The sequence below is a fragment of the Festucalex cinctus genome, chromosome 3 (genome assembly GCF_051991245.1).
Source record: "Festucalex cinctus isolate MCC-2025b chromosome 3, RoL_Fcin_1.0, whole genome shotgun sequence".
NCBI lineage: Eukaryota > Metazoa > Chordata > Actinopteri > Syngnathiformes > Syngnathidae > Festucalex > Festucalex cinctus.
The window spans coordinates 23,035,118-23,061,214 of NC_135413.1; the positions used below are offsets into that span (position 1 = coordinate 23,035,118).

Genomic DNA, 26,097 nt, shown 5'->3' on the forward strand with positions numbered 1-26,097 from the left:
AGAACCTCGTAGACATCAGAGTAGGGCCCGAATATTGGGGTTCAAACATCGGCCAAAAAAAAATCGGCAAATTGGGCCAAATGGCCGATTATTTCCCCCTTAAAACGTTATCTAAGAAAACCAGTTTCTGACAGTGTGAAAGTGCCCTGAATGCACCATTTTGCTTTCGTAGCATTAGCAACTAGAAAGTGTGTAGCATATGTTATTCTGGTTATTCTGTTGTCCCTAAGTGTCTGTTTAATGACACCACAGTTGGAGTTAACTGTAAAACTAACCACACAACGTAAAGAATTCCATCCACTGTATATTTAAGCTAGCGTAGCACGAACAGGAAGTTAGTAAATGCTAACAGGAAGACAGGAAGTTAGCGTTGACTTTGGGAGTGTTTTTACTTCAAATAACGAATATCTACACACAAATCTTGTGGGAACACATACTAACATACTAACAGATGAGATAACACTACGCAAAGGCACAAATTCTTCCCAATGTGTGAAAAACTAGTTATTTTAAACACAACCTTCTTCTGTACTCACTTTAAGTGTGTACGCCATGGATGTATGGCACCCCACTGCCCCCAAGAGGCCAAAACGCACAGGAACAGTGAAGTTATCTTGATTTATATAGCACTTTCAAACAGCCTTAGCTGTCAGTATTTGTATTATATATATTTGTAATAAATAAATCGGCAGATTAATCTGAAATTGGTATTTTTTTCAGCCAAAAATCGCGATCGGCATCGGCCTCAAAAAGTGCACGTCGGTCATCAGAGCATCAGACATCAGAGCACATCATGTCAGTCCCTTCATACGATGCAAATATCCCCGCCTTCAGATCACGAGCAGTTAATCAAAAGACATTAAACAAATGCCTTGTGATGATGCCGTGGCATCGTTGCTGTGTCATCGCTTTCTTTTACATGACCTCGCCTTTGATCACTATAGTCTGGAAATTAGTTGTAGGGTGTCCTTAACATTCTCTGGTCCATCCATTCTTGAGATTTGATGCCATCGTAACATCTGCCACCGTTTTTTCCTGCACTAGCTCTAAAACTAACAAAACACATTTGTGTAGTGATCTGCACACGATAATACATTTTAGAATCAGCTTCTCTGGTGAGTATGATGTTTCTTATGTATGTTTTTGTCATGTTATTAGATGTATGAGAAAGAATCAGTGAATTAATTTTTCAGTGTGGAATGTTTTAGTGCCTTTTTTTTTTTTTTATGCATTAAAGTACATTTCTTGGATTGAACATTTAACTGAGGTGCCAAAGGGTTAACCCTTTAACAATACCAGTCCTTTCACATTATCTGTATGTTCCGCAAGCTTCAAATCACTGCTGGTTCAAATGCTGAACAGCAGAGACTGGTGTAAAAGTTGTCTGTATAGATAATATAGCCAGACCCCAAATAAGTCTTTGTTGACCAGGCCTGTGACAAGGTGTTAAAGGGTTAAGTAAAATACATTTAGTCTTTTATAACTTGTATTTCAAACGTGCATAATTACATTTCATTTAACTTTATTGTGCAATAAATGTAATCATTTGTGAAGTACAGTTAGTATGTGTATTTTGTTGTCATGGCGGTATTTGGAGAGCCAAATATAAATATTTTTTTGAGGTGGTACTTATAAAACGTTTGAGAACCATTGTGACCAAGCCAAATGTTGCACATATCGGCAATGTCAATTACGATTAAGAGAAAAACGTAGTTCTGAATCTGAATATATCAGACAAGGAAAACCGGAATTACAGATAAGTGCAACATGTGTGCTGATCTATTGATTAAAGTCAAGCCCTTGTATCAAAAGCATTGCCTCCTCTGAGTCCCTTTAACACAGAACAACAAAACATACCATGACGTTCTCCCTGATGTCTCTGAACTCTTAACATTTAGGGACGAGATGAGTTTAAATCGTGTGTGAAAGTTTTTCGTGATCACGTGTGGAAAACCAAACTCCGCCTATTGATCACAGGCCATCCTTCATGTTCTCCCTCCTCCCTCCTCCTCCCTCCTTTGTCTTCGTCCTCACTGTTTCACTTCTCCCCCCAAAAAACGCGTGGACATCCGCAGGGCGCGGGAAAAGTCATTTAGGGAAGACCCCAGCAAAACAACAAACCCTGGCCGCGTTTTTATTATTTTTTAATTCGCAGGACATTTCGAGGGGTGTTCCTCCGCTTGAGCCGCTGTCAAACATTTTTCTTGACTTCTCCAATTTTGGACTTGTCACACATGGAGTCTTTTTTTTTTTTTTTTTTTTTTGTCGAAAGTGCCGCGTGACATCTCAAATGGAGGTAAAGGAATTTTGCATTAAAATGTAACTTTGTTGTAATTTCCCAAAGGATGACAGACGGATCAGGGACGTTTAATCACGTTTGTGTCAATTAAAGTCTGTTCTCGTAAGTAGCGTTACAACCACGTTTTAAAGTCGCCACATTCAAAGTAATGTACGTGTTTGGTCCATGTAAACTCGCGTCAAGACATGATTTCAAGTTGTCTTTCAAGTTGCCTCCTCAAGGAAGCAAGAAGAAAAATGTCTACAAAAGAAGCCACTGGCAAACATCCACGCTGGCTCGTGTTTAATGTGTTTAATTCCTCTTCATCTATTTAAGAGGTTTAACTGGTTTCATCTCGACTAATGTGGAAGTTGTGTCACGTGACAGTGCAACGCTTCGTGCCATGACATGCGTATCAAATATTAAAGCTCTCGGAACCGAGGGAAAAGTTTGACAGTCTAGGACCGTTTTTGTTTGTTTTATCACCGGAGTGGAAACACGCACACCAGCCGAGATAAGATTGACAAAGGGATGGCTTGGTAATTCCTGCTTTGCACCTGCAATGTTGCACTTAGAATGTAAATTTCGTTGTGATTGTGTGACTAGCTTTGAACTCTTTTAGCATAGAAATGCACGATACGAAAATTCTAGCTTTGACAGCATGCTCAAGTACTTTGTTACCGATGCAGAACAATTAAATATAGCTAAAACCTATACATCCAACATACACATTAAAATGATATTGGGCAATCTCAATATTATATATGTATTTTTCAATAATCTTACATTACCTAAACATCATTGTTTGAAATTTGTGATGACTTAACAAATGATGTCACAAGGCTTTGCTATATGCAGAAAAGGATAAAAGAGCATAAAGATTTTAACTGTTGAAGTAATCCAAAAAGACAAGACTACTGAAACTAATAGAGCTTAAAAAAAACAACTACAACACAAGAAAAAGGTCACATACACTACTGGTATGTGGTGACTCAATGTTTTTAATAGGTGGAGAGTAATTAGTTAGGTGGAGATATTAATTGTATGCTGAGCAATGGACAATGTCCATGGTTAGTACAAGGGTTTGCAACCTGCGGCTATAGAGCCAGATGTGGCCTGTTAATTCATCTATTATGGCTCTCTGTGACTTTGGAAAACACATTAAATTTTAAATTACTTTGTTAGCTTTTTTTTTTTTCAAATGTATTCATAAATTTGAAAATTAGCGGACTTTTATAACATTAAAATAAAACAAAATATGTGTCACAAGCGCACGTGACGTCAGATTGTTTAGCTATGCAGCCCCCTGCAGACAAACCATGGATAAATCCAATAAAATATGTGTGTGAATAAAACAGGACATGTAATGTTACGCATACATGAACTGTTTTAAAAACAAACATGCCTCGCAATTTGCAATCGTGAGGCGAATTTGAAGATACACAGCCGTGATGCGTTAATGCAGTATGCTGACGTTCAGGAGCAAAATTCACAATAACCAGGGAAAATAAATATTCTATTTATTATTTTGAAAAATATATAGTTTTAAGTGAAATTTGCATGTGTCTCTGAATTGGAAGTTGACATCTGATGGCATTTTTGATCCACTTCAGGTCGATAATGTAAGTTTGGCTTTAATTTCATGAATATAAGGAGGACTCAAATAGACTTTCACTAGTATTTGAAAGTGAGCTACAACTAGGTGTCTTATTGTCAACATTATTTTTTTTATACATACAGATAAAATTAGTGTTATCCTCATTTTAGATATCAAAAGGGTTTGTGGCTCCCAGGATCAAATCCAGTGGTAGATGGCCAAAATGGCTCTTAAGTATTAAAAGTTGCCGACCACTGACATAAATAAATGAAAAACAAATTAGGATATTCATAATGTTTTTTTTTTTTTTTTCATTTTCCTCATTCAGTGCCATTGACGGCCGTAGATGTCAATCCATTCTATTTTGTCTGGCCTGGCAGTGAATGAGTTAAGAGTTGCCTTTTGGCATTCCTCAAATTGTTATTTCCCATGGTTGATACACATGTGATAAGTCTCATCAATGCCTGCATGTGACCTTCGGTGCCAAATATTTTTGAATCATTAATTGCATTCTCGACATAAGGAGTGGTAGATTAGGTGTTTGGAGAGTCTAAATTTCCCAATAGGGTGTGAAAGAAAGCTACGACAAACTACATGTGCTTAACCTTGTTTTATGTTCTTAGGTTTGGAGCCACATCATCAAATCCTGACAAGATGAGCAACCAGTGGAAGCAGACCTTTGAGATGTTGTGATCCAAGATGCCTTTATTTGACGAAACCGTGGCATTCGCTAGACTGTCGAAGTCACCAGACATGTCCGGGTTCATTGTAAAGCCGGTGCTCCAGTACGGCGGGGCCCATTTTTCCTACAACCCGCGAGGAAAAGATGCAGCAGAGTTTGCAACGCCTTGGACTAACTCAAGCGCTTCTCTGCTGGACGCAAGGAGTCCGTTACGTCATGCGTCTGGTCCAAAAACTGGCGGCGACAATTCATCTGACGGTCCTGTTTTCTTAGCAATTCCAAAAGCTATGTATGGACATAACCCCTGCTGCCACGATCTGGGTTGCGTGATGAGACATCATTACAGCTTGGAGGATGGCCAGAGGGCAGCCAATGCTGATGTTGAGCACGACTGGACTCGAGCGGATGCTTACCGGAACCAAAGCTCACCCATCCAGCAAAAAGCGCAAGACAAACGGCAAGGTTTACAGTTGGATCCCGGCGAGGAAGGCGTCAAGAGGATGACTGCGGAAAGTTTGAACAGAGGAAGGCCGACTCAAATGGAGCCAAACTTCAGGGGCTACACCACCGTGCCCCCGGTCTCCATGCTAACGTCTTTAAGTGAGCAAAGCCGACATTTACAGCCTTCCCCCAGAGGCTACGCAGGCCTTCACCCCTCCCATGCAACATATGAGCATATGACCTCAGAGCTTTATCAAGAATGTTCTCCCATGCCCAAATATGGCCATCCAACAAAGCACCCAATGTTTTACTACCCGCAGGCCAATGTGGAGGTAGAAAACAGAACACATTGTCGGGATACTGGTGGCGAGCGGAAAGAGGACGTTCCCGCTACTCAAAAAAGCGCCGTCCCAACCCCTCGGGAGTATTATGCATTCCCTCAGACGCTTCATGGAGACATTCCGTTGTTTTTGCACAGCACTGAAACGCCACCAAGTCACTCCTTCGTGCAGGCCTTCGGCTATCCATGTTACGCCCATCCTGGTTTCCATATAAGTCAAATCCGAAACGTGGAGAGGCCGCACGTGGCGCCTGGGCTGCCTTCACATCGAATCGGCGTTTCTCCATCAGACCAACGTTTCGCCGTGGCGGCCAGCCTTCAGAAGAACAACCAGCACGTGGGACCGTTGGACCCTTCGCAGCCCTTGCTGCGGATGGAGCCCATCAGTCCGACGCGACCTGTGGGCCAATCGGTGTTGCCTTCCCACATTCCGATTAGCAGGCTGTATCCTTTGCTCACCAGTCGAATTGATCATCAGATGGATCAACCGGTCGCTTCGCCTTCTGGCTTGACCCAAGACAGATTGTTGGACTATTCTTGTTATGTTGGTCAGTTTACGTGCCCCAAACAGCCCAAAGAGCTCCCAGTTTCCCCAAGGACGCGGCTTCCCCAATCAGACGCGGAATACATCAGATCTGAAAGCGTCATCGCAACCGCTAATGAGCACAACAGACTCGCGTGCAACTCTATTCTTAAAGACAGCCTTAAGAGACATTTCCCTTCACTTACAAAAATCAAAGAAGAAGTGCCTGATTTATGTGAAAGTGACTGTATTACAAAGCGACAAAAGTTAGAAAAAGACGGGGTCCTCAGACGAAATCAAGCGGAGTCCCCTGAAATGCCGGTTATTGACAGTGTTTTTAGCTTGGCACCTAAACGAGGATACCGAAAATCTAAAGAACCTCACAGCGGGACGCAACAGTCTAACTACTGTAAAGTCAAACCCACAAAACCCCTTCAAAAAATCAAATCTCATCCACTTGGACCACCCACTTATATCTGTCTGGAGAGGTCCCAAGTCCAAATGATTGAACCTACAAAGATCAAAGTTGGGAAAAAAAATCAATCGGACGCATGTGTCGCAAGTGGAAATTCTCCAAGCCAGGCTGCTTGCAGCACAATCCAGGATCAAATCAAACCGCAAGCCGAAGATGCGACTTTGTCAGACGCCAAGTCCTTGCTGGTCACTCAGATATGTGAAACTGACAAACTTGAATGTAAGCCGTCATCGCCGAAGGAGGTCAACGAGAGTTCGCAGAGCCCCGAACTGCCGAGTAACGCCACGACACCACAGGTGCAGGTAGCCAACACTGAGTCAAAACCAGTCAGTCCACTTAAACCCAAATTAGATGTCAAAACCATTCCACTTGAGTGCCTAAAGCTTAGCTCCACCTACAATCTGCGGCTCCCTGATTTGAAACTCTATCGTCCGGCTGCGCGACAAGAAACACCGGCGCACATTCCGGCTGAAATCTCACCGATGACACCGAAACCATCTGTTCGGAAACATTTCTTAGAGCTGCATCGCGCCCTCTGCAAGCAGGTGTCCAAATGTGTGTCTGCCACCTCGGAGCAGCAGCTTCGAACCTGGCGGTCTGAGCTAGAACTGGCGGAAACCTCGTCAACCAAAGTCCAGAAAGTCTCCTGCTTGTTGGGCAGTCAAGCCAGACACAAGTGGCTCAATAAGGAGATCAGTTCTGCTCTCCAGGAGGTGCTGGATCGGTTCCGGGAGTACATCACACACGAGCGCTGCCCTTTTCCACACGTCATGAGAACGGGGGCGGTGTTCCTCCCCATGCTGGTGGTGAAAGAAATCCTTTTTCCCGTGGTGCCCGGATCCTTTATCGACCAAGTCCTGCAGGAGCACAAAGTGGAGCTGCGGCCCACGACCCTCTCCGAGGAGAAGATCCTCATCCAGCTCCACAAGCCCTGCTCGTCGCGCCTCAGGAGGCTGATGTCGCTCAAGCACCTGCCAGACGTCTACGCCGACGCACTCAACCTTTTGTATTACTCCGATGTCTGCAAGCACCTGGGTGAGTGCGCTTGAATAAGGGGCGGGGGGCTTTATGCTACTTTATAAAAACACTCAAAATTTATAATATATATATATATATATATATATATATATATTAGGGGGGTTAAAAATCGTTTCGGCAATATATCGCGATACTACAGCACGCAATTCTCGAATCGATTCAATAGGCAGCCGAATCGATTTTTTAACATCCATTTTTGATGGAAAAATATTAAACAGAACGTCTAATTTTCACACCTTAAGCATGGAAGAATGTCATATTAATGGAACATTAAGCCTGAATATTTTATTTCAATGCTGTTCTAACATGAAAAAGTTTACAACCTGTTTGTTAAATACAGTGGCTCACAGTTATAAAACGGAAGTTTGAGATCAATAAATAATACAATTTGTATTTTAAACGTCTTGTCTATACATGTTCAAATAGTACAGGTAAAAATAACCTCAATGTACATAAACAAACTACAATTATGAACAACACTTAATATTGAGGAACTTACTTGTTAATGTATCCATACATTGTGAATCGGGTCAATTTGTGGAGGAATCTGGCGATTAGCATGGGTCTTTTAAGTGTAGGTGGCCAAAACATGCCTAATTTAAATTAAACTGCACTAAGACCCTAACCACCAGGGGGTGCTGGAAGTGTAAAAATAGAAAATTGGGTTGTAATTTGTGTGTCTAAAAACAAGATTAAAATAAAAGTTTTGTAAAAGCTATAAAAAAAAAAAAAAAAAAAAAGCTATTTAAATAGATTTAAATTTTACTGTGATTGAGGGGGCTTACTGTAGCAAGGATTAAATATGGTCAAAATTGGGTACATTAAAAATGAAAATGTTTAACTAAAATTGAGGGAGGCCAATGAAACGGAATAGGAGAACAAAAGTTGTCTGTTGAGGTTTAAACTTGTATAGTCTTTGACTTGCGTTTTTGATACGTGCATATGATATGGCCTGATTAATATTTATATGGCCCAACTTGTAAAATTCCTGTTGGACAGTCCGCCCCTAATTAATTGATGTTTGAACCCGCTGTTAAATCCAGCCTGCATAATGTGACAAAATGTGATAGCAAAAAGGTATCAAAGTTGTATGTTGTTTTGTGACAAGGTTGGAAAAAAAAAAGATGCAGTGCCGGGCTACTGTTGGTCAACTGCCGTCGTGTGTCTTGTGCAAGCACCCTTTCTGACCCCGTTACGGCGTTTCCAGACTCCTCTTGCAGAAAAAGAAGAAAGCGTTCTTTGTCAAATTGTCAGACACACTAATGACTTTCATTTGGTTCCACTTACTCGAACGGTCGTTTGTTATCTAAGCACTGACAAATTTCTGCTCCACTGGCAGAACTCATTAATATTCCCAATAAAATGCATTTATTTTTTACAGACTCAGCGTCGCCTGATGTCCAAAAGGCTACCCAGGTATATGAACTGAATTTTTATGTTGTCAGTTAACCCCACTACACTTTCCTTCCTTTGTTGTTGCGAGTAGTGTAGGGAAGTTAATTTCCAAGTTGAGGAAGTTGTATGATTGCGCTGCACTTTTTGAAGGTGGGGGAAAAAGGGGCCCGGGGGCCCAAAGATAAGCATTTGCGCAATGTCTTGTGGGTGCGTGTCGTTGCTGGCTCAACAAAATGTGACTGAAGTGGAGGGAAGAAAATTCAACTATGTCTTTAAAAGCTCCATCTTGTTTGTCACATATGTCAACAAACAAATCTAATCAATATGGCGTAACTCTTCGCATGGTTTGGCCACATGCTTCACTGCATCTCACTTAAGCTTGAACTGGATGTTATGATGCTGTTTTCTTGCAATTTGTTGCACTTGAGTGAATCATAGCTTTTTTTTTTATATTATTATTATTATTATTATTTATTTATTTTTTCCATAATCAAGCAGTAGAACACAGGTTGGTTTCACCCAAATGACCAAATCAAAATTTTGGACCCCCAAACAAATGCAAAAAACAAGCTTTTTGTAAAAGGATATTTTGTGATGCCGCAAACAGGAAATGGAAAATAATTTTCTTCTATAAAATACAAACAATAAAAATGAGCATCGAATGGCAAAATAATATCATCAGTGTAACATTTTTACGTGTACATTACGTACATTGTCATCCCTGTTAAATTTAAATACTGTAATATTTGTCATAAATTTAAATAATTGCCGTTATATTTATTTACTCTTCTGTGACATTCTGAAGTAGATTTAACGGGACAAACACTTGATCAATCACAAGCTGCAACAAATTTCCAAAGATCCAAAACACGGCGATCTTTCGACCCAATTCAACCATCTGCTGGTTGTTACAAACGGTCAAAGCAGATCTGGCCAAGACATTAAAAATGTAGGTATAGATAGAAAAATAGTATATCAATTAACATTACAAGGTCTTTGATCAATGGAGGAAAAAAAACAAATGCAAATTTGTACTTGTGCGCAGACGCTGTAGTGTCCTTCCCTATGGAGGGCCAAAACTGCTAAAATTTGAAATAAATAAATAAATGACCAAAAGTGAAAATAAAATCAATGTAAAAAAATAGAATTCAAAAATTACATCTAACAAAATAAATATAAATGGAAATAAATCAATTTTTATTTTCACTTTTAGCCATTTATTTTTTTATTTAGTAATTTATTTATTTAGTCATTTCTTTATCTATTTATTTAGTCATTTATTTATTTATTTACTTACTCATTTAGTCATTTATTTCGATTTTTGGCAGTTTTGGGTCGTACAGCCTACTCGAAATGTTATTCAAATGAGGGGGCGGTCCTAAGCGAGTCATGGGTTGGACTCCGCCGTTGCAAACTGCCTGTCATTGGCCGAGTGAGAAGCTCAGCGAACAAGGAAGTCTCGCCGGCTTGCAATGGAGAGCTCCAGCAATGGGTGACTATCTTGTCGACTGTCTGCTCACTTGTTGTCTAATAACTCAAGTCGCAAGTTGGGGTGACTGGTGGACACGATGGTTGATGAGAAAAAAGCTCGGTTATTTGTTAACATATCTGGTAGCTACATTGCTACTTCCTAATTCGTTCGACGTCACAATCATGGTGTCGGCGGTGGCTCAGGTAAACCCAAACAACAAATGACACCACAGGATTATCAGTCCAGATAATCGAGAACCCTCTTTTTTTTTTTTTTTTTTTTTCTTTTCTTTTTTTTTAAATATGGCTTTGACTGACTTTGTTTATGATCAGAAGGAGGGAAAAGTCCCAATTTGAGTATGTATGTTCCCTGCTTTCATTTGTCAGGTTGTCCATTTTCTGTAGCGCTTCTCTTGAAAACTGTCCTCGCTGATTTTAGGTGAGAGGTGGCGTCCACCCTGGCCTTGTCATCAGCCGTCACACTTTTTCAACACGAAGGGTGAACTAGAATGTAGCGTGTGGTCATCCAGTCCCCCCCAAAAGTACCAATGGACTCGTCCAAAAAAAAAATAAATAAAAAATAACCACCATTTCCTCAACACCACTACAAAATGTTTTCTAAAAGGTGAAATGTGGTAATATTTCATGTTGGTGTCTGCTGTTACTTTTATTTGCTTAATTGTGTTATGTATGATTTTTGATCTACCAGCTGGTCTATTTTCTGTGGATAAAATATTCTTCTAAGGAAGTTTCCTTAAAAAAAAAAAAAATCCATTCTTTGAATTCAAATCAAAGTGAAACCTCCAAACAAAAGTTTCCTGATTCCAATCTGATATCCGAACGTTGAAAATCACTTTGGGCCAGATGAAGTCGCCTTTTGTTTTGCTTCTGCTAAATCATGAGTCCAAATCTGGATGACCTCCATTTAGTTATAATATGCTACATTATATTTTATTTCACTCTTCAATCACTTTGGCTTGATCACGGGTGTTGTGGAGGATCGTTTAACCCCTGACTAACACTAACTTTCCCCCTTATGACTAATTTTTTTTTACTTGAAAAATTCCATGCTTGCTGACTTTTTTTTTTTTTTTTTTTTTTTGCGCATTTCAGGAGTAGATGTGAAGAGTTTTGAAAGCTCGAACATCAGCAGCAACTCCTCGCCAGAGGCTCAACCCCACGAGAGGAGTCCCACAAAAACAAAAAGCAGAGTGAAGAGCAGCTCCAGGCGCATGTTTCTGGACGACAGCTGGTCTGACGACGACGATGACGACGACGATGACGACGACGACGACTCACAACAGTACACCGAAAAAGAATCGTGCGAGGAAACCCGCACAGAAGACGCCTCACCCTCAGACGATTCCTGGACTCGCCCTTTAACTTCAGAGGACTTTCCCAGCAGCGACGACGATGACGCAGATTTCATCTCTCAGAACAGTTCGGGAACGATCGTCAAGCCGAGAGAGGCCGAGCGCAGTCACGTGACCTTCACGTGGCGGCGGACGGGAAGCTCGGGCCGCACACTCCGTCCCGTCAGCGGCTCCCGAATAACCACATCGCGGTTGAAAATGAAGTACCTGTCGGCCTACCGCGGCGCCGAGCGCAAGCGGCGCTGGGTCCTGCGCTCGGCCACGCGACGCGCCCTGGGGGCCTTGATGCCCGCCTACCCGGACCTGGTGGGCAAGAGGATACGGCACCTGTACGAGGAGGAGGACAAGTCGGAGGTGTGGTACGGGGGGGAGGTGATGCGGGTCCACGAGGCTCACAGCGACCCCCTGCAAACCATCTTTGAGGTGTGCTACGACAGCGAGCCTGATTGGAAGTACTACCTGGAGCTGCTCATTGACTACAAGAAAGGCTGGCTCATAATTGAAGAGGACACACCCACCAGAAACGTTTGAATGAGAATCAAAATATAATATCGTTGACGTCAGACCCAAACCTGGCAAATTTTGGTCAATTTGTTGTCATAAATTGGTACTGGAAGCCTAAGATGATGATGTTGTCTCAAGAAGTTCGGTTAAAGGTGGGCTACAAATAGTTCCAAGTTTATCCTGATTTCTGGCACCTTCCCTGCTAAACAACCAACACGGTGGGACAGGATTCAAGCATGTCTTTTTTTTTATTTTTTTTTTTTATTCAACTCTGTTCTAGAACGAAGCTCGCTCAGTTACACCTCTCTCTCTCTCCTTTGCGCTCATGACATGCGCAGTACACAAAACGCTCCAACCTATAAACTAAAATACAACAAAAGCAATAATTCACAAAACAAGTCAATTATAAGTCAATAAAAATACGTGTTGACAATCAGTGTGTTACTGTACTATTGGTAAGTTCCCTCGTTACGCAAATGGAGTCAGTGAGGCAGTGCTGCCCCCTGCTGTCCCTGCATGTGAAGTGTATGGTCTGTGCACATTGAATTTAGCTGCATGTGCGTGTTTCCTCTTGTAGTTCGGCAGTAAAAAGCCCAATTTGTGAGCAGTCACAAGTTTTGCCGTTTCACTTATGACGACACAACTTGGCGGCTGCTACTTTAGTATTGTATTGGAGTAAGATTGTGCGTACCTAATGGAGCGTCTGGTGAGAGTACGTACCAATTGTCATGAACAAAAATGCGATGTGACTGTTCAGAATCAGAATTACTGAACACCGTTGAGATGTTTTCTGACCAGCTTTAAATTTAAGTGGTTGCCAAACGGCCTACTTGTACTGTGGTTATTGAAGCGGGTTCAAAATGTGTGGTGCTCACAGCACGTGTCAATGACAGGTTTGCCCTATTTTCCAAGGGATGTTTTATACTTGGATTTCATACGGTCTTAGATACCAGTTTTTGTCTTTAATAAAGGTTTGTATACTGGTTACTTGGACTATTTTATTGGAGCCTTGCACACATTTTTTTTTTTTTTTTTTTAACCAGAGGGACTCATCTGTGGTGTTTATCAAGGGGCGCTGGTTTATTTCTATAAGTTCCTGCATTCCAGTTCATTGTGCTGCATGTATGACAATGGAACTACAAATAACTAAGTTATATATAAAACTACAGTTTGGCCTTTTTTCATAAATTCTGTATCTAAAGAACCCTTCGGCACCGACAAAAAAGTAAGCCTTGATTTCAATGTCAATGCGTTGCCCCTGTCAAAATGGGCGCCACGTGGTCGTTACTGTAAAAATGACCTGGGTGGTCAGACCCTCCGGGATTACGTTTGGATTAACAGTAAATGTGTAACTGTCATCCATTTTCTTAGCCGTTTATCCTCACAAGGGTCGCGGGGTTGCTGGAGCCTATCCCAGCCGGCTTCGGGCAGTAGGCGGGGTACACCCCGAACTAGTTGCCAGCCGCAGGGCACACAGAGACGAACAACCAGGACAAGCACAGCTCGGGACAAAAAATATATTAAAAGTCCTGGGGTCATTTTTGATCCTACTTACACATCGGTTAACCTAGTAGGCGGTTGCCGAAAGAGACGATATATATATACATATACATATATATATTTTATAATTTATGTATTTTTTTTTTAGGGTTCGAGTCCAGGCTTAGCGACCCTTGTGAGGAGCAAGCGGTTCAGAAAATGGATGGATGATAATGTGTGTTATCAATGAGAGCGATAAGGTAGCCAGTTTGGCGTAAACAAGCCCCGTAGACTGTCGCCATCTTATGGTCGGTCTTCGTTTTGCAAGGGAAGAGCATTGAAATTACTTGGCCGTAGCCAATCTGTCCCAAGACATTTAGTCATATTTATTTTTTTTTAAGGACAAATGTATTGCTAAAAATAAAACTTATTAAACGACTAACGTTTTTAAACCACAATATGCAGTTATTTTGATGAACGCTATATAAAACCAAATTAACTAATGAGTCACACAAACGCCTGAAAATGAGATTTTCTCATGACATTTATTCAAATAAACAATACAGTTTATAATTTGCTAGGATAAAATAAGTCTGAACACATAAGCGATTTGGGACACAAATGTCCCCCCATAGTACTAGAAATGGGGCTGTATTTTTTATTTTATTTTATTTTTTGTTACACTTGGTTTTGTCAATCCCATGACTTTGATCAGTGCCTGAACATGCGGAGAAGGCCGCTGTGTTCCACACAAACACGAAGGGAGCATTTACAAGCGGAGCCATCCACAACCCGCAGCACTGGGGCACCGACATTTCAACGTTATTTCGCCAAACAACGACTGAAAACAAAAGCGTGACGAATAGCGACCTTATCCTACCATCCGATCCATTTCAAACTGTCCCATCTTTCAGCTATTACCATTTGTAGTGATAATGAGCCCGCCTGCCCCCCAGCCTGTTTGGACGCCCACTTAGCAGCACTGCCACTACATTCGGTGCCCGAGGTGCGAGTGGAGCTCGAAGGTGGGCGACCTCAAGCGGCGTTGGGGGGGACAGCAACAAAACAAGAGTGAATGTCACTCAGTCTTGAAAAACAATTAACTGTGACAACAAAAATGAAGTATGTCGGGCAGCAGGTTGGAAGCAGGGACATTGAGCCGACGCGTGTTGGACACCTTTTAAAACCTTGTAGTGTCCATTCAGAGCTCCTGGTGAGGTCACCTGTACGCTGCTCCTTATTGCCAAACATCTTTTGCGATGTTCTTAAAGAATAAATAGGTCAAAACGATGCAAACGCGTGCCACACTTGCCCTTTAACTTCCATGCATATGGACTATTTACAAAAACAAACAAAAAAAACAGACTTGCTAGTTTTTTTTTCTTATTTTTTTGTTATTTTTTTATGAAATGTCTTTGCCCCTTTACAATCAGCCCAGCAAACAAAAAGACCTCGCCACGTACGGCAAACATGGCCAGGACAATTAAAGCTGTGTTTAAAACATGTTCACACTAATGGGAAAACACAAAATAAAAAAAATCTGAAGATTCACAAGCCAAAGAAACAAACAAAAGGAAGCTGACGGGAAGTGTTACAATACAAACCAAAAGAGGATGTACGTTTTTGTTTAACATGGACTTTCTGCTGCTAACAATACTGTAGTACACTCTTTTTTTTTTTTAATTACTCTACCTTTTTATTTAAATATAATTTACTTCGATATTGTTAAAGAAAAGGATGCAAAAGTGGTAGGTTTGCCAAAAGAGAGGCAGCAGAAGGCCCGTACTGCCCTGATCAATTGCATCAGCGCTCTTATTTTGTCAAGATACTCCAGAGTCCAAAGCATTGAGACGTGTCCTCAATCCTCAATGTACTCCCACAAGTCCTTCTCGTAGCCTTCGTGCACGTGCTGCAGCAGAACCCGTCGCCGGCTCTCGCAGTATCTGCAAGCACACGACAGGGCAGCCAATTACACGCCCATCCGAGCTCACGTGACGTCATCCCGCTCCTCCCACTCACCTGTACTTGTCTTGTACTTTCTGCTTGATGTCCTGCAAGGAATCCTGGGAGATGTCTCGTTCGAGGTAACCAGACAACACTTCAGTGGCGTTTTCCAAGTCGGCCTGGTTGTTCTGGAAAGGCAGCGAGACGGCGTTACAACTATGCCAAAATGAGCGACTTGAGTCTGGCTTGAGTCCCCCACCTTTGCATAATATCACAAAAACACGCATGAGAGCATTTTTTTGTGACTTGCCATCCTAGTCTATACTGTAGCACCTGTAACTTTAAATGTGTGCAGTTTTTAAAAGGCGGGGCCTGGCCTGGTGAACGACAGACCGGTTTTGTTAGGAAGTATGGGGACCAAAATTCCTGCCAACTATTGTGAGAAGCTTGTAGAAGGATATATTACTGTCGTTGACCCAAGAAACCGTTTAATGATGTATGCAAAATAACGATGAATGCCGCTAAAAACATTAGTTGACGTTTACGTTTTTTCCCCCCTCAATGGGCAGTGCAACATTTTGTGCAGCACTGCTTTGTCATTGGGTTTGTGAGATCAAAAACACCCACTAACATTGGCCAGCAGATGGCAGCATTGTATCATTTTTTTCCATGGGCTTTCCTGTGCAGCAAATTCCAATTAAATTCTCAGGGGGCGGCCATTTTGCCACTTACTGTCGACTGAAGATGACATCACAATTGCTCAGGCAATGACCAATCACAGCTCACCTGTTTTCTGAAGCTGACCTTTGATTGGTTGTTGCCTGAGCAACTGTGATGTCATTTTCAATGGACAGCAAGTGTCAAAATGGCGTTAATGTTACTGTTTAAAGGGATAATTGACTCATTGAACCATTTTCAGCAGTAAAAAGTTAGTATTTTGTCCAGAATAACTTTAATAACATAATTATTTTTCCATGTACAGTTAATACCTTTAAAACTCATTTTTCCACTTGCTGTCGACTGAAGATGACATCACCTGTGCTAGGTAACGACTGTTTTCTGAGTTTGGTTAGCAAACTTGAGCCATGATTGGTCGCCACCTACTTCTTCAGCACAGGTGATGTCATCATCAGTCGACAGCAAGTGTAAAAAATAGTTTTTAAAAGGTATTAATTTTACATGAAAAATAATTAAATTTTCAAATTCATTCTGGACGCACTAGCAAGGCTTTTCTTCAACATGTTCAAGTTTTAGCGAGTCAAGTATCGCTTTAACTAGACTAGTGGGGTTGCATAAACATATTGTCAAGATTTTGGGGGGTTGACTTACCTTTAAACACGACTGTATGTTAAGTTATTTTTGATAGTCTTAAAAAGAAACTGTCATCTGTTATCATTCATTGTAATAGCCTGTGTTGCGTTCTGTCTGCAATAGACAGAGGTTGCTTTGTTTGGTTTGTTTTAAAGTTCATTTTCACTTGATATAAATTGTAACATTGTACACCAAATAGAGTAAATAAACGCTATTGGCAACCATTCACCGAAATTATTTTACCCTTGTCTCAAGCCTGACATTTCAACTGTGCTTACTTTATATAAGCTTGGATGAACGATTCCTCTCATGGGACAACCACAGACTGCAAAAAAAAAAAAAAAAGGCGAGCCAGTGGAAGAGAGCCCGAGCATGAAAACGATATCAGTCCCGCCATGAGCGAGAGAACATAGACACTAACTAAGAGTTCCCTGTCGGATGATGTTGCGATGTCATGTGACCTGGCGTCTTACCTCAAAAATAATGGACTGGTTGTTCTTCTTGAGGTAGAAGGCAAAGACGTAGGTGAACATGAGCGTGGAGCGGCACTGGCACAGCACGTCCACGGCCTTCTTCAGGAACTGCACCTCGATCCACGACATGTTGTGTTGCTGCATCTCCTCCATCTTCTGCTTGACCTGAGCGTACAGCTTGTGCTCGAAGCGCAGGCTCTGCATGTGGTTCATGTAGCGGTTGCAGTAGAACAGGTACCTCTGCAAGGCCGCCCGCGAGCGCTGCGCACGGCACGGGATCGCACGCCGTTAGCGTGGGCGGATTCAAGCACAAACAAAGCCCGATCGCGCTTTCACTTTCCGGACAACTCACCTCTTGGGCGTCTCTGGCGGCCTTGGCGTCATCTTCGTTGTAGCGATTGCAATTGTACCTAAAATACATAACAGATTGTGTGCTATCAAGTACTATTGTAGTTGACAGAGGGGAATTTGAATCATGGAATAACAGTCAAGTGCACGAGTAATAGGAACACTTGTTGCCCAAAACATTTGGTACACTTAGGGTTGCTAGGATTGTTTCATATTTATGGCCATATTTTTTAATTATGACTATTAAGCTACTATATCAGTGTTGCTTAGTCATAACCTTAAAGTGGAAGTCAATCAACAACAAAAAATTAACTTGACAGTAGTATGTTCTATGCAGCCCCACTAGTATATGGTTTTATGGTTAATATTGCATTCATGGAATATGAGTTATGCAGCAAAATCCAGCAGTTTTTATCAATATCAGAAGGCGGCCATTTTGCCACTTGCTGTCGAGTGAAATTGACATCACAGTTGCTCAGGTCACAGCCAATCACAGCTTACGTTTCAGAAAACAAGTGAGCTGTGATTGGTCGTTGCCAGAGCAACTATGATGTCATCTTCAGTTGACAGCAAGTGGCAAAATGTCCGCCCCTGAGAGGGATAAAAATGGCTGGATTTTGCTTTATAACTCATATTCCACAAATGTAACATTAATCAGAATGTCATGTTTAGACTAGAGGTCACATATAACATATTGTCAAGAAATGTTTAAAGTTGACTTCCAATTTATGAATTATTCAATTCTGTATCTTGTCATATTTATTAATATACAACAAATATAAAACTCTCCAAAGCCTGCCCAAACTATTAAAGTTAATTCGATTCAAAGAAACAAATCACCTGCGATGTCAAATGCATCAATTTGATTCGGTTTGTCAAAAAATCTAAACTCATTTTCCGATTCAAATTAGTTTTTACTTCACCTCTAATGACGACCAATATAAAAATGAACACATCTAATGACTGACCTCATTTGATTGTTCAGGTGTAATTCATGTGTTCATAGTGTGCTGAAGTAGTTCTATGACAAACATTTGTTTTTAAAGGGGAAGTCAACCCAACAAAAACGTTCTATGCAGCCCCACTAATCTAAATACAGTATTTTGGTTAATATTGTTGTAATCCAGCATTTATTATGACGATCAGAAGGCGGCCATTTTGCCACTTGTCGACTGAAGATGACATCACAGTTGCTCAGGTAACAACGAATCACAGCTCAGCTTCAGAAAACAGGTGAGCTGTGACTGGTCGTTGCCTGAGCAACTGTGATGTCATCTTCATTCGACAGCAAGTGGCAAAATGGCTGCCCCCTGAGATGGATAAAAACGGCTGGATTCTGCTGCATTACTCATGTTCCACAAATGTAATACTCATCACGTCGTCATGTTTAGACTTGTGAGGTCTCATATAACATTATTACCAACGAATGTTTCACGTTGACTTCCCCTTTAATCCTTATTATCAACAGTGAGTAGAGTTTTTACCAAGCAGAACCATGAGGCTCCCACGGGCCCAGGCAGACCCAGCAGAACTCAGCTTTGCAGTTCTGGTTCCGACAAACCATGTGATTGCAGCCTCCGTCTTTCTCGATGGTCACATGGCACTTTGGACACTCCTACAAGAGACAGCACAGTGGAGAATAAGAGAATTAATTAGAAATTAGTTTTAATAAGGTAAATCTTTTGTTGTTTTATAATCTTATATTACTGTCTGTAATGAGCAAGAAAATAGGACTATTGCACCGCTCTGCACATGAATGTGGTTCACATTGTCATCAAGTTGGGCACAGGTTCCCTCTGCTGATTATGGAGACACAAATAGGAATACAACCACCTTATCTCCAACCTGACCCATTTTACTGACCGCCCTCTCACTTGATCTGTGCTTAGCTTATGAGATTTATCAGCGTTTCAACCTCACTGTTAGATCTGACTGCAGCTAGGACACATGCCAACATGACAGGGAACAAAAATGATGTGATAAAACAAATGATTTGTATTCTTAAATCCAAAAGGTGGCATTCATACACATAAGAAATTGGACCACTAGTTTAACCAGAATGCAAACTTGATTAGTTTTGACTTCTTTACCTTTGTATTTGCGGCAATCCAGTTCGACGTTTCACTGTCGTCGTCGCATTTCTTAATCCACTTTCTCAGCCACTGCAAAAGTAAATTGGTGTCAGAAATGAAAACATCACTCTTCACTAATAAAGAAAAAAACAGTCATATTTGTATTCATGTTTGCTCATACCTTGCACTTGACAGGATCGTGCCAGTTCTCCCCACAGTTGAAGCTGCAGCAAGATTACAGAAAAAAAAAAAAGTAACCTTACATTTACACACTAGGCATTCAAAACATTTATCAGTGTTTGTTGTTTTTTTCATACCAGAACTGACGGCCACACTTGCACCTCACTGGTTTGGCATCTGGGTACTGGACTTTAACAACGTGATGGCAATCTGGAGCAGGGCACCACTTTAACAGTCGATTGCACTGAAAATGACACACAGGGTGCAAACCTTTCTCATCATGTATTGCTCATCACTGCAGTTACCACAGACAAAATGTAATTCATGTGTTATCAATGCACAGCGGACGCCCTCTAAAAAAGAACAGTTATTTGACTCAAGTCATCACAAGTCACTCATTTCATAACTTGCAACTTGCTTGCTTGGCAAAAACGACGACAAATGTAAACAAAGATGGCTGATTCCGAGACATTTTTTTGTTGTCCTGGTTAACGCAGTCAGTCCAAAACACGTTGAATTACGTTGAGATACCTACTTCGAGTAATTCATGTTATAATAAATAAATACTTTAGTAATCATGTAAATTGTTCTGCCATTCACGGGCTATATCTCTACAAGGGTCACCATTTTCGAGTGACGTCAGATTGAAGCCAATTGATGATGTCGGGGTCTTTAAGACTTCATAAGTCAGATCTCAGAGCTCAAAAGGGGTGTTCCCGTGCGTTCCGGAGCAGTTTATAAAAAAAAAAAAATAAATAAATAAAAAAGGGGGACTATGCCAATAGGCGGCAAAATGCAAAATGTCAACAGGATATTTAGTCTATCCCTATTAATTTACATTACAATATAGTCAAAAGAAAGATAGAAAAAAAACAAATCAAACTTACCTCTACAAAACTATTTGTAATTAAATGCTGGTACTTCAACTTGACTTTTGAGTCTGTTATGAGCCGCCTGTAGGAGAAGTCAAATGATTTGTTAGTGTTTCATAAAGCTGGAATGTTTGGTTAAGCTTTTTTTTTTTTTGAAAAAGCAAGACATGAAATATTCAACAGAAAACAGATGAACATTTTAGAATATTTTGCTCTGTAAATGGATCAGAGAAAGACCATTGGGTATCTTGTTAGTGGGTAACATCACTATGTGGGTTAAGACAATTAGTCTTATCTTAAGAGCCAGCATGAGGGTTAAATCAGGTACCGATCCAAGGATTCAAATTTAAATGAGTACCATGGTGTCAACGCAAAATAAAAAGTGTCATTTTACAAACTTCTTTTTTTCCCCTGAAACACACAAAAAGAACGTAAGAATACTTACATGACTGTGTTGTCATCAACCAAAATGTCACAACTATGAGCAGGACAAGAAATAGTCTGAGAGGGAAAACAAAATGCACATAATTCTTGTGAGCCAATACACTTATTTATTTATTTATTTTTTTAATACAAATGATGGTATGTATACCTGTCCCATCCCTTCTTCTATGATCTTAGTAGTCAGGTAATCACCCCAACACTGCATGCAGAACTTGTGTCCACACTCCAAGCCAGTAAAATACTGTAAAATACAAGCGTGATCATGAAAACAGGAATCAGAGCAACACGTTAAGAGCAGCATTGCATATGGCTAGATATTATTCTGCAATAGGGCTGAACAAATAATTGCATAAGTAATAAAATTGTGAAGAGAGTATCTAACATGCTTGATCTTTTTTTGCCTGGCAACTTCACAAGGTTTAAACAAACAAAAAAACAAACAAAAACCGTTTGTGTGCTGTATTTTGTGATGCTCCAAATTAAAGCACATTCGTGCAAAGCTGTAAGTTGTAATCAATATTAATTGTGAAAAAATACATTTAAAAAGGACCTTGAAAAAAAAAAATTGCAAATTAAAATCACAATCGCAATTTTGAGGGCGTAAAAACAAAACAAAACCAATTACATTTTTCATAATCATTCAGCCCTACTCTACAATGTATTAAAGTCCAAGTAAAAGTGAAATATCTTCTAAATTTGACATGCCAGAGAAAAGCGCTGCCAAATTGGAATGTGGAATGATGTAGGTTTTTATTTTTTATTTTTTTTATTAGGCATGCATAATGAGCATGTTCCACACAGGTATACTTGTAGACAAAAAAAAATCATCAATCACGCCACAATTCATAAATCAACACACACAAGCTCACGAGAAGTTCGACAACAACTCACAGAGTTAGGGAAATTGAGATAGCAGATCTGACACGGCATGTCTTGTGCGGATGATCTGGTGTTGATCGGTGGACGGCTGCGGGGTTTCTTGCTCGGGTTGATGACGTGACACTCGGAGAAAAGCTTGTCCAGATTACCATCAAAATACCTGTGTGAAGTCAAGAAATTAGGAAAGACCCTCTGTTTCTCAGACAACTTGCTAGATTAGATGGAAAGTTACAAGGAGGTTAATTAAGAATGTAACTCATTACCTTTCCATGAGTTTTTCCTTATCCCAGTTGAAGTGACTAAGAAGGATGCGTGTAATTGTTGCAGGATTCTAGAGAAATGAAAAGATGGTCAGTGAGGCGTGAAGATGATTTTTTAACATTATTCACAATGACAGATTCTGTTATTGCTACAATTAAGAGTGACGTTTCACATTTACATCAAATTAGCATTAGCATTCAAGATGACTATCCCCAGAGTTGCGTCAAATAATTTCTGGGACAATGTAAACTTTTTCCATCTTCAACATTTTTTTTACATATTCCATTATGCAGTGCAAATGTAGTTGCTCTACTACTAGTAGAGATGTTTAGTTTACTTATGTCATCAGCTCTGTGATTAAGATGCAATACTAATCAAAAATTTATGGAGCTGTATTGCTTGGGATTTGGTGGTGAATAGTTAATAGTTGCCGTTCATAGAGGATGCTAAAGATAATGACAGGCATCACTAATCAAGTGTGGAACTCTGCTGTCATCGCAATGTGGCAACTTCTAAAATCCATTTAAGATGGCTTGTAATATCTAGATAATCTATGTTCTAGGGCCCAACCGATATGCAGTTTTTGAGGCCGAGGCCGATTTTTGGCAGAAAAAAATACTGATTACAAATTTCATGAAGTATGCAAGATTATTGTAAAGATTTATATATCAATAATGAAACCATTCTTACTTGTTTACAACTGCTGTACTGTATATGGTCAGAGTACATAATGGGGTATATGCCACGGAAGAGGCGGGACTTTTTTTGTTGTTTTTTGCACAAGTTTGTTTCCGGTTCGGTTTGCGACGTGTGGGCTGCGTCAAAAATACTAGTGCTTCCGACTTTGTGTCCCTAGGTTGCGCGTTCGCAACCCGGACCGGAAATAAACTGATGTGCAAAATCACGTCCCGCCTCTTCCGTGGCATATACCCCATTGGGCTGGAAAAATTGCAATCACGATTATTTGATTGAGAAGGAAATCATGATTTAAGCAATGTGATTACAAAATTAAGTATTTATTCAACTACTAAAGCTGCTCAACTACTTAAGTGTCACCGTAGCGGCTTATACTGAATATACCGTTTATATCGTCCAGCCCTGTGTCGTGCCCATTCATCCCTGCACTTTGTTTTTGTCAAGTACATTTATGTTGTAAATATTACGTGAAATTCAAGCCATGTCATGTGGAAATGTGTGTTAGGGGAACAACAACAAAAAATCCTTTGATGTTTGCACCCTTGAATTTTGAGAAAAAAATGTTTTGACTCATTCAATATCAACTTTAAATATAACTTCAAAAGACAAAATAAAAACAAACTGAAAATAAAAATAGAACGTACCGTCAAATTATAGCAACTGGAAAAAACATTTAAGAACAAATATTGACTGTCCCTGTGCATTGTGCCCTCTTTGGGGCAGTGTGGTGCCATGCATCTATGGTGTACACACAAAGTGAGTACAGAAGAAAAGAAAGTTACCATTGAATTCTATTAAAATAACTTTTTTTTTTTCACACATTGAGAGGAATTTGTACCTTTGCATAGTGTGATCTTACCTGTGGGTATGTGTTCCCACAGCATTTGTGTGTGAATATTCGTTACTTGAAGGAAAAAACACTCCTGTTCTCCTGTCCTGTTCTATTGCAGACAAATCTTGTTACAGGATATATTGTGCAATATGCAGCTATATGTTGAGTAGAGGTGTGCAAAATTTCCGATTCTTAGATTATTCACGATTCGGCCGTGGAACAATCGAGAACGATTCACAAACGTCCAAATTCCGATTATATAAATATGCCAAGGGAAGCGAAACTAAAGTGACCCGAGCGAAAAGTACGCGGAACTGAAACGCAGTAGCGCGCGCGGTCTTCGGGACGCTTTTTGGGACGGACCGAGATTACACATCCACAACTCACGCCTCGACATTCAAAACAACAACAAGCATGGCTGAGCTGACCAACCCACCTCTTCGTGGGATCAGACCTGCTCCGAAAGGCAAACAACTTGAGGCGGAAGTATCAGCTAGCTGGCTGCAGTGCGTCGGTTAGCGTTCTACAGGGCGCCGCGCAGTGATACGAACGAACGAACAGAAAAGTAGTGGCTGGCGGTAATGGCGTCTGACTTTATTCAGAAAAGAGTATTGTGGTGTAAATGTATCACGCTTTTGAAAACAAAAAGTTTTTAGAAGAAAAACGCTTTATTTCCGAGACCCCAGCCAGCTTGCTGGACTATTTTCTTTTTTATTTTCTTCTCGTCCAACGTCGAACCAGAACGCGTGTCACCGAACGCTGTCAGAAAGAAGTCAGTGCTGATCGCACACACGGGAGGTGAGGATCAAATTGAGATTCATGTTAAAAAAGCAGAACGATCCCATTAATGTTTACACGTTCATGTTTACACAAGTTAAAAAGCAGAAAAGCACTTGAGGGTTTTGTTTTTTTTTGTACCTCTGAGAAACTTTAATGTTTACATGTTCATCTTTACACAACTTAAAAAGCAGGAAAGCACTTTTCTTTTTTTTTAGGCATTTGTATTGAAGTAGTAGTTCACATTGTCTTTCATTTATACCTCAGTGCACTTTTGAGTGGATAAAAATAATATATTTTTGCTCAATGCTATGTTTTATTCTGTTGAAGACTGGATATACTTAAAAGCTGTTGTTACAGAATGAGGACTTGAGTATTTTATTTACTGTTTTGAACTGTTAACTTGATACTGAAATAGTAGTTTGTTTAGGCCTGAGAGGACTTTTGTACTATTTTTGTAACTAATGTACGAAACATTAAAAGCACCAAAATACATTGTTTTTTTTCTGCTGCCTGGGGGGGAAATCAATAATCGTTTTATAATCGAAATGTAGCCTCTGAATCGTAATCGCAATCGAATCGTGAGGTGCCCCAAGATTCCCACCTCTAATGTTGAGTCGCTGTCAATCTTTACGTCATCTGAAATGATGCTATGCAAATTGAGACAACTATACGGTCAATGCTGTATCTCACTCAAAAAGTGTGCGACCAAAATCTGTGTGGTGTGAGTTGACCAACTGAAAAAGTTGGTAGCACCAGTGCTACTCATTCAAAAGTTAGTGTAGAGCCGTGCTGTAGGCAAACAAAACAATCTTGTTCACCTTATGTCTGCGATAATCATCTTTTCAGCATTGTCTCCGTAGTTACCCTGTTCAGTGTTCACCATAATTTCTAACTCTTCAGATGGATAGCAAAGGAAAGCCATCATAAAACGGGTGTAGTAACAGAACTGAGGACCCCTGACCTTCAAATATTACAAAATGAGGAAATGACAAAGCTGCTCAGTATTGACAAGGTGCAATTGGAATACCAGATGACCAGATACACAGTGGCCTCGATATTTGACGTTTTATCTAAGTTCAACAAGATCAGCGATGGCCGTAAAGGTGTTATAAATTTATAAGAAGACGTTATTTACATTTTTCCCATAATGCACGAGCCAACAATTACTCTTTGAATAAAATTTTCATCATCACTGCTAAAATATGTGGCACATCATTATTACAAAACATCTTTCACTGGTACATGCGTTTATGAAATAAATTGACAAACTAAACAAATAAAGCTGCATTTCTTGGAGGTCAATTTAACAAACTGCAGGCCAGATATGCTCCTCTGCTCCATACAACTTGCCTATGACAGCTCCAAAATCTAAATTTGACACATTTGAAAGTTTTCCTGAAAACACAGTTA

The 26,097-nt window shown here is 40.4% G+C and overlaps 2 protein-coding genes across 11 annotated transcripts in view; one reads left to right on the forward strand and one right to left on the reverse strand.

Moving 5' to 3' along the window:
- Positions 1 to 958: 958 nt before the first annotated feature.
- On the forward strand, positions 959 to 13,103 carry c3h15orf39 (chromosome 3 C15orf39 homolog). Of its 4 annotated transcripts, XM_077516790.1 has the most exons (4): positions 959 to 1,115; positions 4,499 to 7,371; positions 8,756 to 8,790; positions 10,679 to 10,851. In XM_077516790.1, the coding sequence occupies exons 2-4, from the start codon at positions 4,575 to 4,577 to the stop codon at positions 10,745 to 10,747; spliced, it is 2,901 nt and encodes a 966-aa protein (XP_077372916.1). In that variant the 5' UTR covers positions 959 to 1,115; positions 4,499 to 4,574; the 3' UTR covers positions 10,748 to 10,851. The 4 variants fall into 4 exon arrangements, with proteins under 4 accessions (XP_077372916.1, XP_077372913.1, XP_077372914.1 ...); XM_077516787.1 differs by lacking the exons at positions 8,756 to 8,790; positions 10,679 to 10,851 and adding an exon at positions 11,353 to 13,103; XM_077516788.1 differs by lacking the exons at positions 959 to 1,115; positions 8,756 to 8,790; positions 10,679 to 10,851 and adding exons at positions 1,983 to 2,296; positions 11,353 to 13,103.
- A 1,018-nt stretch (positions 13,104 to 14,121) lies between these two features.
- The window catches only part of arih1 (ariadne ubiquitin-conjugating enzyme E2 binding protein homolog 1 (Drosophila)), a 62,332-nt gene continuing 50,356 nt past the window's right edge, over positions 14,122 to 26,097 (reverse strand). For all 7 annotated transcript variants that reach the window (XM_077516800.1, XM_077516801.1, XM_077516797.1 and 4 more), the window contains 13 exons: positions 22,382 to 22,449; positions 22,131 to 22,278; positions 21,388 to 21,480; positions 21,241 to 21,296; positions 20,811 to 20,877; positions 20,061 to 20,167; positions 19,925 to 19,967; positions 19,762 to 19,833; positions 19,156 to 19,286; positions 17,676 to 17,733; positions 17,324 to 17,584; positions 15,615 to 15,727; positions 14,122 to 15,538 (listed from right to left, as the gene is read on the reverse strand). In XM_077516800.1, coding sequence (XP_077372926.1) covers positions 15,454 to 15,538; positions 15,615 to 15,727; positions 17,324 to 17,584; positions 17,676 to 17,733; positions 19,156 to 19,286; positions 19,762 to 19,833; positions 19,925 to 19,967; positions 20,061 to 20,167; positions 20,811 to 20,877; positions 21,241 to 21,296; positions 21,388 to 21,480; positions 22,131 to 22,278; positions 22,382 to 22,449 — 1,302 coding nt within the window. In that variant the 3' untranslated portion in view covers positions 14,122 to 15,453. The remainder of the gene's footprint in view (positions 15,539 to 15,614; positions 15,728 to 17,323; positions 17,585 to 17,675; positions 17,734 to 19,155; positions 19,287 to 19,761; positions 19,834 to 19,924; positions 19,968 to 20,060; positions 20,168 to 20,810; positions 20,878 to 21,240; positions 21,297 to 21,387; positions 21,481 to 22,130; positions 22,279 to 22,381; positions 22,450 to 26,097) is intronic.

Excerpts from the sequence above, each read along its gene's own strand:
- c3h15orf39 (XM_077516787.1), top strand. The coding sequence starts at position 4,575 with ATGCCTTTATTTGACGAAACCGTGGCATTCGCTAGACTGTCGAAGTCA. Across the intron at positions 7,372-11,352 it reads CGATGTCTGCAAGCACCTGG|GAGTAGATGTGAAGAGTTTT; the intron begins GTGAGTGCGCTT and ends TGCGCATTTCAG.